Genomic DNA, 23,426 nt, shown 5'->3' with positions numbered 1-23,426 from the left:
ACCGGAGCACCCGGAGAAAACCCACGCAAACACGGGGAGAATGTGCAAACTCCACACAGACAGTCGCCCGAGGCCGGATTCGAACCCGGGTCCCTGGCGCTGTGAGACAACAGTGCTAACCACTATGCCACCTGTCAATGCTGCAGACACTGATGCATATGTCCAGAGCCTTGACTTATTAGGAGCTGACCAACATTTCTAGCAGGACAGGGAAGAGCAGAGCAAGAGTCATAGATAGTCTGGAACTGTTGAGGTGGGGGGAGGGGTTGTGATGGGGTGGGGGGTTGGGCGGGTGCTGGCATGCATTTAGCGGAGTATAGTAAGAGACATAAGTGGACATAGCCGGTTAGCAAGAAATGTAGCCAGGAGCAGGACAGGAGGGAGTAAGGCCAGTTTGCACTTTTTTAAATATTCGTTTGTGGGATGTGGGCGTCGCTGGCAAGGCCAGCATTTATTGCCCATCCCTAATTGCCCTTGAGAAGGTGGTGGTGCGCCACCGTCTTGAACTGCTGCAGTCTGTGTGGTGAAGGTACTCCCATAGTACTGTTAGGTAGGGAGTTCCAGGACGTTTTAAAGCACATGGTTTTGTCAGGGCTTTACAGGGAGTAGTGAGAGGAAACAAGATGGCCCAAAAGATATTTTCAGCTGAGTTGCTTACAGTTTTGGGGTCCAGCCTTGCGTGAAGAGACAGCAGATATAGGACATCCACTCGGAGGTGCAATAGTGCCACCTAGTGTCCAGAGATCTGCAATGCTTTATTGAAAGAAACAAAGAACATGCCTTTCATGACCTCAAGACGTCCCAAAGCCAATGAAGGGGTTGACTTAAGAAGAAAGGTTGGGCCTATACTCATTGGAATTTAAAAGAATGAGAGGGGATCTTTTTGAAACACAAGATCCTGAAGGAGCTTGACAGGGTAGATGCAGAGAGGATGTTTCCCCTCGTGGGGGAATCTAGAACTAGGGGCATAATTTCATAATAAGGGGGCACCCTTTTAAAACGGAAATGAGGAGGAATTTCTTCTCCGAGGGTCGTGAATCTTTGGAATTCTCTTTCCCAGAGAGCTGTGGAGGCTGGGTCATTGAATATATTTAAGGTGGAGATAGACAGATTTTTGAAAGGTAAGGGAGTCGAGGGTTATGGGGAGCGGGCAGGGAAGTGGAGTTGAGGCCAGGATCAGATCAGCCATGATCTTGTTGAATGGCGGAGCAGGCTCGAGGGGCCAAATGAACTACTCCTGCTCCTACGTCTTATGTTCTTATGAAGTACTTTTCAAATATAGTCTCTGTTGTAATGTAGGGAATTCAACATCCAGGGGTATTGAATATTCAGGAAGGACAGGCAAAAAGGAAAAGGAGGTGAGGTAGCATTGCTGGTTAAAGAAGAGATTAACACAATAGTAAGGAAGGATATTAGCTCTGATGATGTGGAATCTGCATGGATAGAGCTGAGAAATACCCAGGGGCAGAAAACGTTAATGGGAGTTGTATACAGACCCCCAAACAGTAATGCTGATGTTGGGGATGGTATTAAATGGGGAAATTAGAGATGCATGCAATAAGGGCACAGCAGTTATCATGGGTGACTTTAATCTACATATAGATTGGGTTAACCAAATTAGTAACAATACTGTGGAGGAGGAATTCCTAGAATGTATACGGGATGGTTTCCTGGACCAATATGTCGAGGAACCAACTGGAGATCAGGCCATCTTAGACTGGGTATTATGTAATGAGAGAGGATTAATTAACAATGTTGTTGTGTGAGGCCCCTTGGGGAGGAGCGATCATAATATAATAGCATTCTTCATTAAAATGGAGAGTGAAGTAGTTGACTCAGACTAGGGTCCTGAATTTAAATAAAGGAAACTATGATGGTATGAGGCACGAGTTGGCTAGGATGGATTGGGGAACGTTACTTAAAGGGTTGACAGTGGACAAGCAATGGCAAACATTTAAAGATCGCATGGATGAACTACAGAATTTGTTCATCCCTGTTTGGCATAAAAATAAAACAAAAAAGGTGACTCAACCATGGCTAACTAGGGAAATTAGGGACAGCATAAGATGCAAGGAGAGGGCATATAATTTGGCCAGAAAAAGCAGCAAACCTGAGGATTGGGAGCAGTTTAGGATTCAGCAAAGGAGGACAAAGGGATTAATTAAGAGGGGGAAAATAGATTGAGAGTAAGCTTGCAGGGAACATAAAAACTGACTGCAAAAGCTTCTATAGATATGTGAAGAGAAAAAGATTGGTGAAGTCCAGCGTAGGTCCCTTGCAGTCAGAATCAGGGGAATTTATAATGGGGAACAAAGAAATGGCAGACCAATTAAATACATACTTTGGTTCTGTCTTCATAAAGGAGGAAACAAATAACCTCCCAGAGATGTTGGGGAACAGAGGGTCTAATGAGAGGGAGGAATTGAATGAAATCAGTATTTGCAGGGAAATGGTGCTAGGAAAATTGATGGGATTGAAGGCTGATAAATCCCCAGGGCCTGATAATCTACATCCTAGGGTACTTAAGGAAGTGGCCCTAGAAATAGTAGATGCATTGCTGGTCATGTTCCAAAATTCTATAGACTCTGGGACAGTTCCCATGGATTGGAGGATAGCTAATGTAACCCCACTATTTAAAAAGGGTGGTAGAGAGAAAACGGGGAATTATAGATCGGTAAGCCTGACATCGGTAGTGGGGAAAATGCTAGAGTCCATTATAAAAGATGTAATAGCAGAGCACTTGGAAAACAGTGACAGGATCAGACAAAGTCAACATGGATTTACAAAAGGTAAATCATGCTTGACTAATCTACTGGAATTTTTTGAGGATGTAACTGGTAGAATAGATAAGGGAGAACCAGTGGATGTGGTGTATTTGGACTTTCAGAAGGCTTTCGATAAGGTCCCGCATAAGAGATTAGCGTGCAATTTTAAAGCACATGGGATTTGGGGGTAAGGTACTGTCTTGGATAGAGAACTGGTTGGCAGACAGGAAGCAAAGAGTTGGAATAAACGGGTCTTTTTCCGAGTGGCAGGCAGTGACTAGTGGGGTACCGCAGGGATCGGTGCTAGGACCCCAGCTATTCACTATATATAAATGATCTAGACGAGGGAACTAGATGTAATATCTCCAAGTTTGCAGATGACACAAAACTGGGTGGGTGTGTGTGCTGTGAAGAGGATGCAGAGAAACTCCAGTATGATTTGGACAGGTTGGGTGATTGGGCAGATGCATGGCAAATGCAGTATAATGTGGATAAATGCGAGGTTATCCACTTTGGTGGCAAAAACAGGAAGACCGATTATTATCTGAACGGCAAAAGATTGGGAAAAGGGGAAGTGCAACGAGACCTGGGTGTCCTTGTGCACCAGTCGCTGAAGGTAAGCATGCAGGTGCAACAGGCGGTTAAGAAGGCAAATGGTATGTTGGCCTTCATAGCGAGAGGATTTGAGTACAGGAGCAAGAATGCCTTGCTGCAGTTGTACAGGGCCTTGGTGAGACCACACCTTGAGTATTGTGTGCAGTTTTGGTCGCCTTATCTGAGGAAGGATGTTCTTGCCATGGAGGGAGTGCAGTGAAGATTCACCAGACTGATACCTGGGATGACAGGAATGATGTATGAGGAGAGATTGGGTCGATTAGGCTTATATTTGCTAGAGTTTAGAAGAATGAGAGGGGATCGCATTGAAACTTATAAAATTCTAACGGGACTAGACAGACTAGATGCAGGAAGGATGTTCCCGATGGCCGGGGAGTCCAGAACCTGGGGTCACAGTCTAAGGGTAAGGGGTAAGCCATTTAGGACAGAGATGAGGAGGAATTTCTTCACCCAGAGAGTGGTGAACCTGTGGAATTCTCTGCCACACAGGGCAGTTGAGGCCAATTCATTAAATATATTCAAGAAGGAGTTGGATATATTTCTTTAGGCTAAAGGGATATGGGGAGAAGGCAGGGACAGGGTACTGAATTTGGATGATCAGCCATGATCGCATTGAATGGCGGAGCAGGCTCGAGGGGCCGAATGGCCTACTCCTCCTATCTTCTATGTTTCAATGAAATGTTCCAGGTCTCTGCCCTTCATCAGACTAACAGCTATGAAATGAACAGGTATTTCAGTGAAGTTGAAAAAATAGAGTGCACGGGGGGAGGGAGCAGTGCAAGAACCAACAGATGCATCATCACAGAGATGGCGTTAATGTGTTAAATGACCTGCAAACTGATTAACAGAAAATGAGTGATATAAAAGATCAGTCAGATAATGCAAATATATAGAAGGACAGGGGAATGTGCAAATTTTAAGTGAGTAAGAAGAGGAGGGGCAAGAGGTTCTGCATAATCGTGAGAAATAAAGTAAAAATAAGGAGGTTTTTTGTTTTACTGTTTGGTTTTCCTCTGCCCAATTGGTGGGAGGTGCAGGGATAATGTGGGAATTTATTGGAGTGTTCGGACGATGTTTTATGATGTTGCTGTTCTACATATATCATGCTGAATGCCAACCATTTCTCATCCTGTTAAATGTTTATTGTAGATGTTCAATCTTAAAAAAAAAAAAAAATTAAAATAATTTTAAATAAACACTTGGCGCAGTTTCAAAAACTTACTCCTGGATGAGAAACACTAATTTAAAATTGTAACTATATACAGTAATACAAGTCACAGCTGTGTAAAATGTACATAAGAACAATGAGTAGCTGTCCTGCATAGTTTTAGCCAAAGTGGGCTTGCATTTTCTTTAATATTTTTTAGCATAGTGGTTTGGTTGGTTGAGAGTGGAGGCCATTGTTAAATGCAGACACAGATGGTACCTTATGCTACCATTGAAATGAGGCTGGAGGTGGTAATGTGCACCCTTTTCTTACTCAGTCCAAAGATGGTGGGCTCAGGAAAGGCCGCTTTTCTGATATTGGTGGGATATCTTTTTTAAATAGTAAGTTCTCCCATTTTTCTCTGTGTGGTGGTAGACAGATGATCCACTCCATGAACCCTGCCAGTATCACCTAACTATTAGGAAATGTGCATGAGCAGGCCACTCGCCCTCTGGGGAGGTACCTAGTCCCCACTCTAAACCTCTTTACGGCTGCCCAACAAAGATCAGGGTCTCACTGGAGTGTTGTGCATATACATCTGCAGCCTACAACCGTGTGAGAACTGCAACATGCTGTACCCTCTCGCACCCCTTTCTGTACATAGCTTTAAGTAGTAACAATGTGGTCTTGCAGTTTTTTCAGCTCGCGCATGTCAGGCGCCTGATGGAATACGTGAGTTAATAGAAATTGGAGGATAAAAAAATGCTAAAAATCTAAGTTCTCTTTCCTTCCTCTCTTCAAGCTTCTGGTGTCTGCAGCTTGTACTTGGATTAGAATTCCATTTTGAGCAAAAGATGCAGGGAGGATGGGCTCTAATTAGCTGATTAACTCGGCACTAATTTACATTGTTTGACATTCTGATTTGATTTGAAATTCCATTACACGTTTCACGTTAGTGTTCGATCCTAAGAGCATAGAAGATGCATGAAATTGCCACAAAAATACAATTAAATAAAAAATGTTTTGGGGGCAAAAACCCCCCACAGATTTTTAATGGTGTTTTTGGAATCCTTTCAGAAAATCCAGGCAAATTTTGAGGGCGGAGTTGGAAAAGAATTTAACAAAAGAAGTAGAAAAGATTTCAATTGGGATCCAGAATTGAAGTCATCGTGTAACACCTGTAGCATATCTCATGGCAGAGCTATAGTTTTGAACTAAGAGTTTGACATTTTAGTCACTACATTGAGTGGATCGTCTCGTCCAAAATAGTGAGACGCAAGAGACTTGAGCTTAAACAAAAACTAGTTCAGTGCTTGTGCGTAATGGCTTCACTTGATATGTAACCATTTCGCTCAGTAATTTAATTGCAGCTGCTATACTTAAATGCGCCAACATATTCAGATGAGGCCAATGGGTTACTTTTACCTATGAAATATATTAATTTCTAGATGCGTGTAATTAGGAGTGATGCATATTGTAATATTTCTCTGCAGCTAGCAGTCCATTTATAGCTGTGGCCTTCTGCCACTCCAACAATGCTTCAAATGTCCAGCACACACTACTGGCAGTTTGAGAGTCTTCATGCACTATGAACAGTTCGGTTTGCACTTTGAATTCAAAAAACCCAAAGCTGTGGAAATCTTGCTTGTGCGATGAGCCACAAGTTGGCTGTATTTAATGACCTTTTTCTGAGATTTAAACCTTTTTTTGTTGGAATGAATTTATTTGTAAAAAGAGCAAATGAAACTCACTGGGGGAGGAAGTTCATGAGATTCCGATTGTGAATACACTAGTAGTACTGTCTTTATTTATTTATTTTAGACATTCCTTAATTGTCAATCAGGATATTGTTAATACTGAGAGCTGAACCAACACGAACAACTTCATTGACAGACCAGTGCACCTCATGATGCGTACTCAGAAATTGAATTGGCAGCATTCCTAATATCTTGCCAGTGATGTATGGTAACAGTATACTATCCATGTCAAATATGATTAACATTCATGTTGAGTTCTAGTACCATCTGGCAAAGCATTTATAAATAAGAACTAAACCTCATCCTGCTGTCTGTTGGAATACCCTCATTTTCTGATTTCTTAAAATTACAGTAAGTTAACTGAATGGAGGATGCGTGTTGAGCAATGCCACTTATGAGATGTGCAGCGCAGGTTGAGCAGCCCAATTTATGGGACAGGTGATGAAGTCCGCACTGAGCATAGAAACATAGAAGATAGGAGCAGGAGTAGGCCATTCGGCCCTTCGAGCCTGCTCCGCCATTCAACGAGATCATGGCTGATCATCCAAACCCTAGCACCCGGTCCCTACACCGACAGCCATCCCACCCAAGCCGTAACCCCACGTATTTAATCCCCCCTAACACGAAGGGTCAATTTTTTTTCATGGCCAATCAACCTAACCCGCACATCTTTGGACTGTGGGAGGAAACCGGAGCACCCGGAGGAAACCCACGCAAACACGGGGAGAATGTCTGTGTGGAGTTTGCACAGTCACCCGAGGCCGGATTTGAACCCGGGTCCCTGGCGCTGTGAGGCAACAGTGTGGCTTATGGGATTGCTGGTGGGAATAAACAGTCAGATTAATTATGGGATGGACTGGATGGGGATGGACAATGGGGCGGAGCTGAACATTTTGGTTTGGGAGGGGTACTGAGACATAGCAGTCCAGGAGTGAGGGAAGCGAGACTGGAGGAGCTGAGTTCTGTGATGAGAGATGGCTATACTGGTGCTGGAAGTGTATGCGTGGCTGATCACCAAGGTGTACTCTTTGATTCATTGTCTTGGGATTGATTGGAGTAAAATAACGAATGGGACATCTATGTAAAGACTTGACAAGTGCCTGGAAAAATCTAAAAGTAATGCAAAGTGGACTGCCTTGAAAGGATTTAATATGGTGAGGGTAGGAAGGCTTGAACTTCAAAAACAAAACAGCGTCGCATTTGCAATTTAAAAGTGTTAAATCCTGGCTGAGAGGGCTGGTCAGTAACCAGACCACAGGTCTTTCCTGCTTGTACTGATTTTGGTTCCTATGAGGCAGGGATCACACCTAAGGGGCAAAGAGTGGGTTCTACAAAGGAACCTTGTACGTATGATTCAGAAGCTGTACCTTTTCTATAATCTGCCCTTTACAGAACTGCGCCCCATGTGGATTAACAATTAGTCCCATTTGCAATAATCCGATTAGTTTTAAGCCCAAACTATACCACCAAGCACTCCTTGAATTGACTGATATTAAACTGAGTTTTTACAGACTAAGGCAACCATTATTTTTTTCACAATTTAATAGTACAAAAATTTAGTAAATACTTCAAGTATAGTCTAACTGATATAAATTAAATAAGAATGATTGTAATGGGTCAATTACTCTTTGTAAGAATTACTTCTGGGGGGGGGGGAATTGTTTACTAAATCAAGTCCTGGTTTCTGGCGGTGCAAATTTAATAATCTTGTACCATTTGGTCATCTTGACTTAAATGAGTGGACTGAGTGCAATGTATCCATTTTAGCTGATGATACAAAGCTAGGTGGGAAGGTAAGCTGTGAGGAGGACGCAAAGAACCTGCAAAGGGATATAGACCGGTTAAGTGAGCGGGAAAGAACATGGCAGATGGAGAGAAATGTGAAGTTATCCACTTCAGTAGGGAAAAATAGAAAAGCAGAGTATTTTTTAAATGGTGAGGGATTGAGAAATGTTGGTATTTAGAGGGACCTGGGTGTCCTTGTACACGAATCACTGAAAGTTAACCTGCAGGTACAGCGAGCAATTAGGAAAGCAAACGCTCTTCCTCAGGCGACCGAAGGCTGCACTGGCAGCTGCCTGAGGAAGAGAGTGTTTGAAGACCAGGAGCTCAAACCCAACACCAAGCTCATGATCTACAGAGCAGTAGTAATACCTGTAGTGTCCGTGTGTAGATAAAGACACTGAAGACAGGAGTTGGTTCATAGGTATTTACTAAGCAAGTCTGAGGGGGGGGGGGGGGGGGGAGGGGTTCTAAAGGATATACACAATACACAGGCTTATATAGCCCAAGTGGCAATTACCGGCATTACGCACACCTGGGGCTCTTACAGGCACATACACCACAATTCCTCCCCTTTTAGCTAACCAGTACATCATATTTTAAGTAATTATTAATTACATGTTATATGCAAAATAATATACATTGCTGTAATTAATTAATTATAAGTTAGTCTCTCAGGAGGCTTCCTGACTCGGTCCGGATAACGCCTCGGGGGTGTAGTAGTTTCTGGTGGTGTAGTAGGTTCTTCTGGCAAGGCTGATTCGGCTTGAATGCCAGTGTCGGGTTCGTCGGGTTCCAGTATCACCGGATCGGAGGTAGATATGGGTATCTCTACTTCATCGTTAGATGTATAGAGTGGTGGTGTAGGTTGTCCCTTTTCGGATGACTTTATGATTTGGTCAGCATGGCGCCTTATTATGCTTTCTCCGATGTCCACGGTATACATCAGTGGTCCTAGTCGTGTGCAGATAGTTCCAGGCTGCCATTTCTCGGTACGGTAGTCCTGGGCCAAAACCTGTTGGCCTATCTGGAAGGCCCTAGTTGGCCTTTCATTCATGCCTTGAAACTGCCGGTTCTCCACGTCCCTTCGGATGTTGGGCTTGACCAAATCCAGCCGGCATCTTAGGTTTCTATTGAAGAACATCATGCCGGGAGTTTGGTTGGTAACCATATGTGTTGCATTCCTGTATGCGAATAAGAAGTTATCCACCTTGTGCTGAAGTTTTATGTCTTCATTACCCATGGCCTTTATGGCCTTCTTGAAGGTCTGGACAAACCTTTCAGCCAATCCATTGGTGGCGGGATGGTATGGGGCAGACGTGTAGTGCTTTACCCCATTGTTTTTTAAGAACTTTCTGAATTCTTCGGACACAAATTGCGGTCCATTATCAGAACATATCTGTTCCGGCAGCCCATTCCTGGCAAATATGGTCCTTAATACTGTGATGGTTTTTTCCGTGGTGGTGGAGGACCTCTATTACCTCCGGCCACTTGGAGTGTGCTTCAACTGCGATTAAGAACATTGAGTCCATAAATGGACCAGCAAAGTCGATGTGCACCCTTTGCCAGGGAAATGAGGGCCACTCCCATGGATGTAGAGGGGCCTGTGGCGGAGCGTTTTGGACCTTCTGGCATCCTTGGCAGCTCTTGGTCATGTCTTCGATGTCTCCATCGATACCTGGCCACCATACAAACGCCCTAGCTCGGTTCTTCATTTTCACTCCACCCAGATGCCCCTCGTGAAGCTCCTTTAGCACTTTATCCTGGAGTTTGGGTGGAATCACCACTCTGGATCCACACATCAAGGTTCCTCGGCACACTGACAGCTGTTCTCTTCTTTGCGAGAATGCTGGCAACAGTGGTTCGCCATGTGCTGGCCATCCCTTCACTGTTAAATCGTAGACCCGTGAGAGAGTCGGGTCATTTCTTGTCTCCCTTTCAATGGCAGAATTTGTCACTGGTAGACATTCCACTATGGTAGAGTGGAATATCTCTACTGGGTCTACTGTAGGTGCCTCTTCTATCGTTGGCAACGGTAGGCGCGATAAACCGTCAGCATTCCTATGCTGTTTTGACCCTTTGTATTCTATGTTGTATTGGTGTGCCCCTAGAAAAAGGGACCACCTCTGTAGCCTTTGTGCTGTCATAATGGGAACACCTTTTTTAGGGTTGAATATGGAGATGAGGGGTTGATGGTCAGTCAACAAGGTAAATTTTTGTCCGTGTAGGTAATGGTTGAATTTCTTCACTCCCCATACCAGGCTGAGTGCTTCCCTGTCTATTTGGGCATAGTTACGCTCAACTGAGTTTAATGAGCGTGACGCAAAAGCTATCGGCCGTTCTGAGCCATCAGGGAATTTATGGGATAATACTGCTCCTATGCCGTAAGGGGATGCATCGCACGCCAGTCTGATTGGTAGTGATGGGTTGTAATGAGCCAAAACTTCTTCGGATGTGATTAAGTCTTTACATTTATGGAAGGCACGTTTACAGTCTTCGTTCCATTTCCAAATCACTCCTGTCTGTAGAAGATCATTAAGAGGGTGTAGAATAGTTGATAAGTTCGGTAAAAATTTATGATAATTTATTAATCCCAGGAATGACCTTAATTGTGAAACATTTTCAGGTGCTGGGGCTTTTATAACTGCTTCAATTTTTTCAGGTGACTTATGCAACCCTTCCTTATTAATTATGTGGCCACAATATGATATCTGATTTTGGAAAAATTCGCACTTGGTGCGATTTGCTCGTAGGCCCCGTTCTTTCAGCCGAGTGAGCACCTGCTCCAAATTGGCAAGGTGCTCGTTGTCGTTTTCTCCTGTTATAAGGATGTCGTCTAGGTAGCATTGAGTCCCCGTAATCCCTTGCAGGACTTGCTCCATAGCTCTTTGCCAGATAGCTGGAGCGGATGCTACTCCAAAAACCAGTCGATTTGTACTGGTACAGGCCTTTGTGTGTGTTTATTGAGAGATACTTTTTAGAGGCGTCCTCAACCTCCATCTGTAGATTTGCCTGTGCCAAGTCAATTTTGGTGAAACGTTTCCCTCCGGCTAGTGAGGCGAAAATATCTTCTATCCTCGGAAGAGGATACTGTACTGTGTGAAGGACCGGGTTTACAGTCACCTTGAAGTCACCACAGATGCGAATTTTTCTCTGTTCCTCAGAGTTATTTTTCAATGCTTTTTTCATGACTGGAACGATGGGTGTTGCCCATTCGCTCCAATCTATTTTGGATAATACGCCTGCCTTTTCCAAATTCTCCAGCTCTGCCTCGACTGCTGGACGTATTGAGTATGGCACCGGACTTGCCTTAAAAAATTTGGGAATTGCTGCATCTTCCACTTTTATTGAGGCGGTGATGCCTTTCAAGGTTCCTAGTTTCTCTTGAAACACTTCTTTGGCGTTGGCCAAGATGTCTTTTAATTGTTCAGGTATGATGTCATCATTGTTTTTTTCCTTACTGGTCACCGTCAGCGCCTGAATGGAGTGCCAGTCTAAACGTATCTTCCTGATCCATTCACGTCCCAACAACGGTGGACCACCATCTTGTAGAATGTATAAATACAACTTTTGTATTTCTTTGCCGTTGTATACAACAGGCACCCTTATTTTTCTTTTGGGGTATACTTTCTGCCCCGTATATGTTTTTAAGATAATGGATGTGTCTTTTAGAGGTATATGCGAAAATAGCCTCTCGTAATCTCGTCGATTTATTACGGTTAGAGCTGATCCTGTATCTAGCTCCATTTTAACTGGGGACCCTGCTATTGTGAGGGTAACCCAAATGGTTTGGTAATCCTCTTTGGCAAGTACATTATGTAATTTGAGACAGCTTAGTCTCTTGTTTCCGGAGTCGCTATCGCTTTTCTGGTCTTCGGAGCTACTGTCCGTCATCATTTGTACTTTCCTGTACTTTTCTTTATTAATTTTTTGTTTTCTGTCAGTGGATTTATTTTGTCCAGATTGGCATACCCGTGCAATGTGTCCAATCTTCCCGCATTGCCTGCATGCTTTGCCCTTGAACCAGCAGTCCCTCTGGTTATGGGTGGATCTGCCGCAGCGATAACATCTTCCGAACCCCTGTGTCATTTCATGGGTGCCGAAGTCCTGTGTCTTTTGTTGTATCTCTGCAGCTCCTTTTGCTGCTGCTTCGTATGATGCAGCCATACTGAAAGCTTTGTCCAATGTTAAATCTTTTTCAGAAAGCAGTCTTTTTTGTGTTCCTTCACTTAAGAGACCGCAAACGAATTTGTCTCGAAGATAATCCGATAGTCCTGCCCCGAATTGGCAGTACTTTGATAGCTTTCTTAATTCGGTGAGGTAATCAGCGTTACTTTCATTCTTGTGTTGATTTCTCTTGAAGAACTTGAATCGTTCTGCTATCCGCAGCGGTGTTGGGTTTAAGTGCTCCTGCAGGGTATCAACAATTTCTTTAAAATTCTTGTCCTTTGGTTTGGCTGGAGTGATTAAGTTTCGTAACAGCCCGTATGTCTTCGCGCTCATTAAGTTCAGAAGTACTGAAGCTTTTTTTTCATCTTCTATTCCATTTGCAGTGCAATATACCTCTACTCTTTTTCCACGTATGTGGTCCAATCCCCTCTTTCGCTATCAAAAGCATCAATATTACCAGATTCAGGCATTTCAGAAAAGATATGGCGCTTCCCGCGCTTTTTTTTTTTCTGTAGCAAAGATATGGCGCTTCCCGTGCTTTCCCGCCGCTGCTGCCGATAACAACGCTGTTTTACTGCGGTTTCCGTTTATTCACTGTTGGAGACTTGTTCCCGACGGAGGTCTGAACGCTGACCTGCTTGCCGCACCGGCCGTCTCCCGAGTGCTCCCTCCCAGTCCGTTATTGCTTGCCTCCGATTTCGCTGCCTGTCTCAGCTGTAGAGCCCGCCGCTGGAGCCCCAGCCTGACGTCCAGGAAGGATTAGCGCAGTACCTGCCACCAGCTTGGCCAGCTGGTGAAACCATAGTTTCTCTTACTTCCTTGAGTCTTCTGGACGCCGGAGGAATCGATGTCCTTGAGGTGCTGCCGAATTGCAGGCAAGTCCGTTTCCACTTCGTCGCCACTGTAGTGTCCGTGTGTAGATAAAGACACTGAAGACAGGAGTTGGTTCATAGGTATTTACTAAGCAAGTCTGGGGGGGGGGTTTTCTAAAGGATATACACAATACACAGGCTTATATAGCCCAAGTGGCAATTACCGGCATTACGCACACCTGGGGCTCTTACAGGCACATACACCACAATATCCGCCCTCCTGTATGCTTCAGAGACATGAACCATGTACAGCAGGCACCTCCAAGCACTGGAGAGGTACCACCAATGCTGCCTCCGCAAGATCCTTCAAATCCATTGGCAGGATAGGCGCACCAACGTCTGTGTTCTCGCTCAGGCCAGCATCGAAGCTTTGACCACGATCGATCAGCTCCGATGGACGGGCCACATCGTCCGCATGCCCGATACGAGACTCCCAAAACAAGCACTCTACTTGGAGCTCTGACACAGCAAGAGAGTCCCAGGTGGGCAGAGGAAACGCTTCAAGGACACTCTCAAAGCCTCCTTGAAAAAGTGCAACAACCCCACCGACACTTGGGAATACCTGGCCCAAGACCGCACAAAGTGGAGGAGAAGTATCCGGGAAGGCGCCGAACACCTAGATTCTCTTCGCCGGGAGCAAGTGGAAGCCAAGCGCAAGCAGCGGAAGGGAGCGCACGTCAACCCAAGCACCCCACCCACCCGCCCCTTCAACCACCATCTGCCCCACCTGTGGCAGAGACTGTAGGTCCCGCATTGGACTCATCAGTCACCTGAGAACTCATTTTTAGTGTGGAAGCAAGTCATCCTCGGTTCCGAGGGACTGCCGAAGAAGAAGAAGCGGCAGCAAAGCAAATGGCATGTTGGCCTTTATTACAAAAGGATTGGTGTATAAGAGTAAAGAAGTCTTACTTACATACAATTATATAGGGCATTGGGTAAACTACACCTGGAGTACTGTGTACAGTCTTTGTCTCCTTACCTAAGAGAGAATACACTTGCCTTAGAGGAAGTGCAACCAAGGTTCACTCAACTGATTCCTGGGATGGGTGGATTGTCCTATGCGGAGAGATTGAGTAGACTAGGCCTATATTCCCTAGAGTTTCGACGAATGAGGGGTGATCTCATTGAAACGTATAGGGCCAGAAATTCGTGTCGGAGGCTTCCCGCGGGTGCACTTAGCACGCCTGCCGTTGTGTTGTGGGCCTGTGTGGGATTCCGATCCTGGGCCTCCTCCAGCTGCCAGCGCGCAGTGCTCACGCATCCCAGCGGCGCAGTTAGTTCGAAGCTTCCCCTGGGATCACGTGGGCCATGGAGAGCCAATCGTAGCAGGGAATCTCCATTCATAAATTTGATAGGAAGACCTGTCAAATCTATGAATAGAGATCGGCCCCAAAACCTAAGGAAAACTTCAAGGAAATTTTTTTTTAAATCACATTTTTAAAATAACTAAATTACATAAAATAACTATTTTAAACAATTTAAATTTGAGAATTAATTAGTTTTTAACGGGGCTAAAAATAAACTTACCTTTTAAAGTATTTAAAAATAATGGCCCAGAACTTGGTGTCAGGGGCTTGCCGCGCGTGCAAGCCCCCAATGTGTACTTACCCGGCGCGCTGACATCTGAAACCTGGCCCGCAGTGGATTTCCTGTCGGTGGCCAGGTTCTGATGTCGGCGCGCTGTGCTAACCTGACCCAGCGGCGTAGTTAGTGCGATGTGCCGGCTGGGATCAGGTGAGCACTGTTCAGCCAATCAGGGGAGGGGAAACTTCATTCATAAGTTTGAGTGTAAGAACTGTCAAACTCATGAGAAGTACTGCACCCCAAAACACTACTAAAAATTTAAATAAAATTTTAAAAAACATCCCAATCATTAAATTAAGTATAAATAAGTTAAAAAAAATAATTTAAACAATTTTTTTTTGAAAGAAATAAATTTTTAATAAAAAGGGTCTAAAACTAAACTTACCTTATGTAGATTCTTTAAAATAATAAACCTGTGGAAATTTTTTTTTCTAAATTGCACTAAAACACCACTTATCTGTTTTTAAAAAAAAAAAAAAAAAATACTTACGTGTGCTTTTTACAAGCGTAAAGACCGGAGGCTTTTACACATGCGCAAATCCCCCAAAACGGAGGAAATCCAAGACGCACGCTGCCCCCTACAGCGTACGCGCTAGCCTCTTCAACTCTTGGGTTAGAGGAGAGGAAATGCCGGTTTTCAGCGCATGCGCTGTGCATGCTGAAAACCGGCATTTCCTCCGGCCAGACGCGCGAGTACCCCTTCCGTACTCACGCGTTTGGGGAGGAATTACCCCAATAAACCTGTGGAAAAAATGTTTTAATTTTACTTAATTCACTACTTACCTTGTTAAAAGCAGGCCTTGCGCTTGCTTTTTAAACGCGCAGCTGCTAGAGACTTGTCCTCCCGGAGAAACCTGTTTTAAAAAAAAACGGAAGTTCAAGGTCTACGCGCTGCCACTCCGGCACACACGTTTGACCTGTGAACCCCTTCCTACAAGGGAACGGAAGTTCCGGTTTGCAGTGCATGCACTAAACCAGCACTTTCGTTGGCCCTACGTGTGAGTACACGGCACGTACTCACCCATGGGGACCTGAATTTCTGGCCCATAAAATTCTTAAGGGGCTTAACTGGTTAGATGCTGGAAGGATGTTTCCCCTGGCTGGGGAGTCTAGAACTAGGAGTCACAGTCTCCGAAGAAGGGGTCGGCCATTTTGCAATTTGTCGGAAATCAGCGTAACCCCCGCAAAAGGATCGTGATAGTTTAAGCACAAATTACGTTCAGCACAGATTGAGTTTCTGCGATCTTTTGCACGAATTGCATTAGCTGCCGGTCCCACCCACAAAACTGGCCATGCCCCCAAGATGAATTAATCCCTATTGGGAGTTTCCGCTAATTGCGCTCATTTGCAGGCCATCGAGGAGGCTCTAAAAATTAAGCAGCTTCTTTTGGATGCAAGGACACGAATAGGAAAGTTTTAAAATGTAATGTTATTTTAAGTTACTAAGAAATTGACTACTGTACCCCAATATAACAAGCAAATGGTCCTGTATAATTTTTAAAAATAATTTTCAGTAATTTAAAATCGGGTTACTCACAGGTGGTGGCTTGACTGATTAAAAATGCTTATTTTTTGTGATTAAACCCATTTTCAGCTGTATTAATCAAACTGCACCAAGTTATCACTCTTATATATGAAGGAATATTTTTTAAAGCAAATTTCTTTAAGAAACTACATATTAAAACGTTGCCCAATTGCACTAGTTCATGGCAGATTTTGTGTTTGGCGATATGCAAATGAGTGAGCAGAAACTCTCAGAACGGGTGCAATTTATTGCACAATTTGCACCTGGATTGCAGGTTGTGCCCAATGCGGAAACTCTACCCCTAACATGTTTCGACTATTTTGCTGCAAACAGTGCACAGAGGAAAGCTCCCTCTCTTCACCCTATCCATTCAACTCACTTTATAAACGGGAGTCTTTAGATACTGATGAGGTGTGGGAACCCTGGCAATTTTTAATTTTCCCCATCCCTAGGCCGAGTGTGTGGAAGACAGTTATGTGGTGCTGTCACATGCCAAACAGTTCATGTTGGCATGTGCTTTAGCCCTAGCCCCATCTAATGCTTTAGCCCTATCACAGAATCACAGAAACCCCACAGTGCAGATAGAGAGGCCATTTCGGCCCATCGAGCCTGCACCGACACATATCCCACCCGATCCCCGTAACCCCTACACCAACACATATCCCACCCTATCCCCGTAACCCCACATATTTTAATCCCCCTAACACTAAGGGTCAATTTATCATAGCCAATCAACCTAACCCGCACATCTTTGGACTGTGGGAGGAAACCGGAGCACCCGGAGAAAACCCACGCAAACACGGGGAGAATGTGCAAACTCCACACAGACAGTCACCTGAGGCCAGATTCGAACCCGGGTCCCTGGCGCTGTGAGGCAACAGTGCTAACCACTATCTAATGTTCCTGCTCTGTTTTCATATACCTTTATCTCACATTTCCTTCAAACATAACCTATTCTTAAATGTTGACATGGTCTCTTCAATTACTAAGTGCATTCCTTGTCTTACAACTCTGTGTATAAAAAAAAAAAAAAAAAAAAAAAAAAAAACCTCCTCCTCTTCCCCCACGCTATGTGGCTACAGTCTGCTAAGTTAGCACAGACCAAACTTTGCTGATCTGAGTAGTTCAGTACCATATTACAGTGCGTTAGCCCACTGATCTTTCTAGGGGAGCCCTACCACTAACTTGTGCTAATGGGATAATCACATGGAAAAATATTTCTAGGCCATGATCTTGAGCGCCTTCTACTGGGAATTAAGTCCATATTCAATGCCAAAGGTGACCAGTTTATTCCATTGTTTGCAAAATGAGCAGACATTTATTGTACAATAGTGTTACCTACCTTATCTGGAAAACTTTTTTAAAATTCATTTTTGGCATGTGAGCATCACTGGCAAGGCTGGTATTTATTGCCCATTCCTAGTTGCCCAGTGGTTTGATGCAACTGAGTGGCTTGCTAGGCCACTTCAAAGGGTTGTTAAAAGTCAACCACATTGGTGTGGGACTGGAGTCGCACTTTGGCCAGACCGGGTAAGGACCACAGGCTTCCTTCCCTGAAGGACATTAGTGAACCATTTGGGTTTTTAACGACAATCCAACAGCTTCACGGTCAATCTACTGGTACCAGCTTTCTAGTTCTAGATTTTAAAAATTAAACCGAATTCAAATTCTCAAACTGCTATGGTGGGATTTGAAGTTTGCCAGCTTTACTTAAGCACATAGATGATGATTAACTGTCAAGTGAGCGTCTGCTAGAATGTTTAGCATTATTTTTGTCTTATTTTAAGAAATGTTAACTCTGACTTCAAAATACAAATGTTTTATTTTTATTAACATTTGAAAAATACTTTTTCATATTTCTCTCCTGCATCTTTCTTTATTATAAGTACCCATAGCAGTTGCCTAATGAGACGACTACATTTGTGTCCATAGCACAATGATCAGTGACGTGCTTTAATTGCTGCATTTCAGAGCTCTGTGAAGGTGAATCAAGTTAGCTTGGATGAAAGTGGAGAGCATATTGGAATTTGTTCAGAAGATGGCAAGGTAGGAGTTGTAATAGCTTACTTTCTACAGCTTTTCCTACTACATCTGTGTTTCCCTGCTCCTTTTGCTGTGTTTTCCTGTGTTTCCCGGCTCCTTTTGCTGTGTTTTCCCATGTCACATAAGAACATAAGAAATAGGAGCAGGAGTAGGCCTTTTGGGCCTTCGAGCCTGCTCCGCCTTTCAATGTTATCATGGCTGATCTTCTGCCTCAACTCCATTCACCGGCCCGATCGCCATATCCCTTGATGCCCTTACTGGTCAGAAATCTATCGACTTCTGTTTTGAATATACCCAATGACTGAGCCTTCACCGCCCTCTGAGGTAGAGAATTCCAAAGATTCACCACCCTCTGAAGAAATTTCTTCTCATCTCAGTCCTGAATGGCCTACCCTTTATCCTAAGGCTGTGGCCCCTGGTTCTAGACTCCCCAGTCAAGGGAAACATTCTCCCAGCATCCACCCTTTCAAGCCCTGTAATAATTTTGTATTCTTCAATGAGATCCCCCCTCATTCTTCTGAATTCAAGAGAATACAGGCCTAGTTTACTCGACCTGTTCTCATACGGCAGTCCTGCCATCCCAGGAATCAATCTCGCGAACCTTCGTTGCACTCCCTCTATGGCAAGTATATCCTTCCTTAGGTAAGGAGACTAAAATTGTACACAGTACGCCAGGTGTGGTCTCGGCAAGGCCCTATATAATTGGAGTAAGACTTCTTTTACTCCTGTACTCAAATCCTCTTGTAATGAAGGCCAGAATACCATTTGCCTTCCTAATGGCTTGCTGCACCTGCACATTCACTTTCAGTGACTCCTGTACAAGGACACCCAGGTCCCTTTGAACATCTGCATTCCCCAATCTTTCACCATTTAGGAAATACTCTGCCTTTCTGTTTTTTCTACCAAAGAGTGGATAACTTACATTTATCCACATTATATTCCATCTGCCATGTTCTTGCCCACTCAGAGCTTGTCGAGATCTCCTTGAAGCCTTTTCACATCCTCTTCACACCTGCCACTGCCACCTAGCTTTGTATCATCAGCAAATTTGGAAATGTTACATTTAGTCCCCTCATGGAAATCATTCATATAGATTGTGAAAACTGGGGCCCAAGCACCGATCCTTGCGGTACCCCACTAGTCACAGCCTGCCGCCCTGAAAAAGACCCGTTTATCCCTACTCTTTGTTTTCTGTCTGTTAACCAATTCTCAATCTATGCTAGTATATTACCCCCAATTGCATAAGAACATAAGAAATAGGAGCAGGAGTAGGCCAATCGGCCCCTCGAGCCTGCTCCGCCATTCAATAAGATCATGGCTGATCTGATCCTAACCGCCAATCTACTATCACTGAACCATCTCCTGAATCTAACAGAATTAGACACATGAAATAGGAGCAGGATCAGGCTACACGGCCCCTTGGCCTGCTCCGCTACCCACAGGGCCATGACCGATCCGAACCTAGACTCCTGTCCAAATTCCTGCCCGCTCCCCGTAACCCTTAATTCCCTTTACTTCTAGGAAACTGTCTATTTCTGTTTTAAATTTATGTAATGATGTAGCTTCTACAGCTTTTTGGGGCAGCATATTCCATGGACCTACCACCCTCTGAGTGAAGTAGTTCCTCCTCATCTCAGTTTTGAAAGAGCAGCCCCTTATTCTAAGACTATGCCCCCTAGTTCTAGTTTCACCCATCATCGGGAACATCCTCCCCGCATCCACCCGATCCAACCCCTTCACAATCTTATATGTTTCAATAAGATCACCTCTCATTCTTCTGAACTCCAATGAGTAGAGTCCCAATCTACTCAACCTCTCCTCATATGTCCATCCCCTCATCCCCGGGATTAACTGAGTGAACCTTCTTTGTACTGACTCGAGAGCAAGTATGTCTTTTCTTAAGTATGGACGCCAAAACTGTGTGCAGTATCCCAGGTGCGGTCTCACCAATACCTTGTACAACTGAAGCAATACCTCCCTATTTTTATATTCTATTCCCCCTAGCAATGAAAGCCAACATTCCACTGGCCTTCTTAATCACTTGCTGCACCTGCATACTATCCTTTTGAGTTTCGTGCACCAGGACCCCCAGATCCCTTTGTACTTCAGTACTTTCCAGTTTCTTGCCATTAAGATAATAACTTGCTCTACGATTTTTCCTGCCAAAGTGCATAACCTCACACTTTCCAGTATTGTATTCCATCTGCCAAATCTCTGCCCACTTACTTAGCCTGTCTATGTCCCCTTGCAGGTTTTTTATGTCCTCCTCACTCACTACTTTCCCTCCCATCTTAGTATCATCTGCAAACTTTGATATGTTACACTCGGTCCCCTCCTCCAAATCGTTAATATAGATTGTAAAGAGTTGGGGACCCAGCACTGACCCCTGCGGAACACCACTAGTTACTGATTGCCAGCCTGAGAATGAACCATTTATCCCAACTCTCTGCCTTCTGTTAGATAGCCAATCCTCTATCCATGCCAGAATATTACCCCCAATCCCGTGATTTTTTATCTTAAGCAATAATCTTGTGTGGCACCTTGTCAAATGCCTTTTGGAAGTCTAAATACACTACGTCCACTGGTTCCCCTTTATCCACCCTATATGTTACTTCCTCAAAGAACTCCAGCAAATTTGTCAAACATGACTTCCCCTTCATAAAACCATGCTGACTTTGTCCTATTAAATGATGATTATCCAAATGTCCTGTTACTGTCTCCTTAATAATGGACTCCAATATTTTACCTATCACAGATGTTAGGCTTGTGCCCTAATTTTGTTCACCAACCTCTTGTGTGGGACCTCATCGAAGGCCTTCTGAAAGTCCAGATACACCACATCTACCGGTTCCCTTTTGTCTACTCCACTAGTTACATCCTCAAAGAACTCCCAATAGGTTTGTCAAACAGGATTTCCCTTTCATAAATCCATGTTGGCTCGGCCCAATCTTACTATTAGTTTCTAAGTGCCCAGTTATTGCATCCTTTATAATAGATTCCAGCATTTTCCAAACTACTGATGTGAGGCTAACAGATATGTAGTTCCCCGTTTTCTCTCTCCTTTCTTAAACAGCGGGGTTACATTTGCTATCCTCCAATCTGGAGGAACCATTCCAGAATCGATTAAAATTTTGGAAGATGACAACCAATGCGTCCACTATCCCAATGGCCACCTCTTTCAAAACCCTAGGATGTAGGTCATCTGGTCCTTGGGATTTATCGACTTTTAGTCCCATTAATTATGCTAGTGCTTTTTTTTTTACTAATAATTTCTTTAAGTTCCTCATTCTCGCCACACCCTTGGTTTTCTCATTTCTGGGAGGTTTTTTGTGTCTTCCTCCGTGAAGACAGAAACGAAGTATTTATTCAATTTCTCTGCCATTTCCTCATTCCCCATTATAAATTCTCCCGTCTCTGACTGTAAAGGACCTTTGCCAGTCTTTTCCTTTTCACATACCTATAGAAGCTTTTACAATCAGTTTTTATATTTTTCGCTAGTTTGTGCTCATATTCCACTTTCCCTTTCTTTATCAATTTCTTGGTCCCCCCTTTGCTGATTTCTAAAGATCCCATCTTCAGGTTGACCGCTTTTTTCTGGCAACTTTATAAGCTTCCTCCTTTGACTTAATACTAGCTTTAATTTCTTTTGTTAGCCATGGTTGGATCACTTTTCCTTTTGGGTTTTTATGCCCTAGAGGAATATATGTTTGTTGCAAATGATGCATTATTTCCTTGAATGCTAGCCATTGTATGTCCACCTTCATACCCTTTAGTGTAGTCTCCCAATCTACCATGGCCCTCATACCCTTGAAGTTTCCTCTGTTTAGATTGAAGACCTTAGTTTCAGATTGGACTACATCACTCGCAAACATAATGTAAAATTCAATCATATTATAGTCACTTGTCCCTAAAGGCCCCTTTACCACGAGATTATTGATTAGCCCTTTCTCATTACACAGTACCAGATCCAGAATAGCCTGTTCCCTGGTTGGTTTCTCCACACACTGATCCAGGAAACTGTCTCGCATGCATTCCAAGAATTTGTCCTCCACACCATTAGTTGTCATTTGATTTGCCCAGTCAATATGTAGATTAAAGACCCCCATGATTACCGTCTTGCCCTCGTTACATGCACTTCTAATTTCTTGATTGATATTGTGCCCTACATTACCACACTTACCAATTTTTTCCGCCCTTTGCTGTTTCTTGGCTCCACCCAAACTGATTCCAGTTCTACATCACGATCTGCGGAGCCAAGATCTTTTATCTCTGCCGTACCGATCTCATCCCTTATTAACAGCGTTAACCACCTCCTTTTCCTTTTTGTCTGTCCTTCCTAAATGTTGAGTACCCTGGAACATTCAGTTCCCAGCTTTGGTTACCCTGCAACCATGTCTCTGTAATGGCAATTACATCATACCCATTTACTTTTATTAGTGCCATTAATTCATCCACCTTGTTGCGAATGCTACGTGCATTTAGATAAAGTGCCTTCAACTTTGCCGGTTTAATATTTTTCTGCACTTTGACCCTCTTTACTGTTGACCTTTTTGTTTCTGCTCCCTACTAGCTTTGCTGGCTACTTTTCTAACTTGCACTTCCAGCTTTGTTTCTCTCTGTTCTGGGCCCCCTGACAAACTAGTTTGAATCCTTCCCAACAGCACTAGCAAACCCCCCTGCGAGGATGTTGGTCCCGTTTCTGCCGAGGTGTAACCTGTCCAGCTTGTACAGGTCCTACCTTCCCCAGAATCGGTCCCAATGCTTCAGAAATTGAAATCCCTCTCACCTACACCATCTCTCCAGCCACGCATTCATCTGCTCTATCTTCCTATTTCAGTACTCGTTAGCACGTGACACTGGGAGTAATCCTGAGATTACTACCTTTTTGAGGTCCTGCTTTTTAATTTATTTCCTAGCTCCCTATATTCTGCTTGCAGGACCTCGTCCCTTTTTCTACCTATGTCTTTGGTACCGATATGGACCACGACCTCTGGCTGTTCACCCTCCCCCTTCATAATGTCCTGCAGCCGCTCAGTGACACCCTTGACCTTGGCACCAGGGAGGCAACATGCCATCCTGGAGTCACGTCTGCAGCCACAGAAACGTCTATCTGTTCCCCTTACGATAGAATCCCCTATCACTATTGCTCTCCCACTTTTTTTCCTC

At 44.0% G+C, this 23,426-nt stretch overlaps 1 protein-coding gene across 5 annotated transcripts in view; it reads left to right on the top strand.

Moving 5' to 3' along the window:
* vps41 (VPS41 subunit of HOPS complex) overlaps positions 1-23,426 on the top strand; it is a 278,435-nt gene that overhangs the window by 59,009 nt on the left and 196,000 nt on the right. For all 5 annotated transcript variants that reach the window (XM_085993373.1, XM_085993371.1, XM_085993375.1 and 2 more), the window contains one exon: positions 18,189-18,263. In XM_085993373.1, the coding sequence (XP_085849499.1) occupies positions 18,189-18,263 (75 nt within the window). The remainder of the gene's footprint in view (positions 1-18,188; positions 18,264-23,426) is intronic.

The sequence above is a fragment of the Somniosus microcephalus genome, chromosome 7 (genome assembly GCF_052327205.1).
Source record: "Somniosus microcephalus isolate GS21.2 chromosome 7, FLI_Smic_1.0, whole genome shotgun sequence".
Classification (NCBI taxonomy): domain Eukaryota; kingdom Metazoa; phylum Chordata; class Chondrichthyes; order Squaliformes; family Somniosidae; genus Somniosus; species Somniosus microcephalus.
This window is presented reverse-complemented; position numbering and strand designations above follow the sequence as displayed.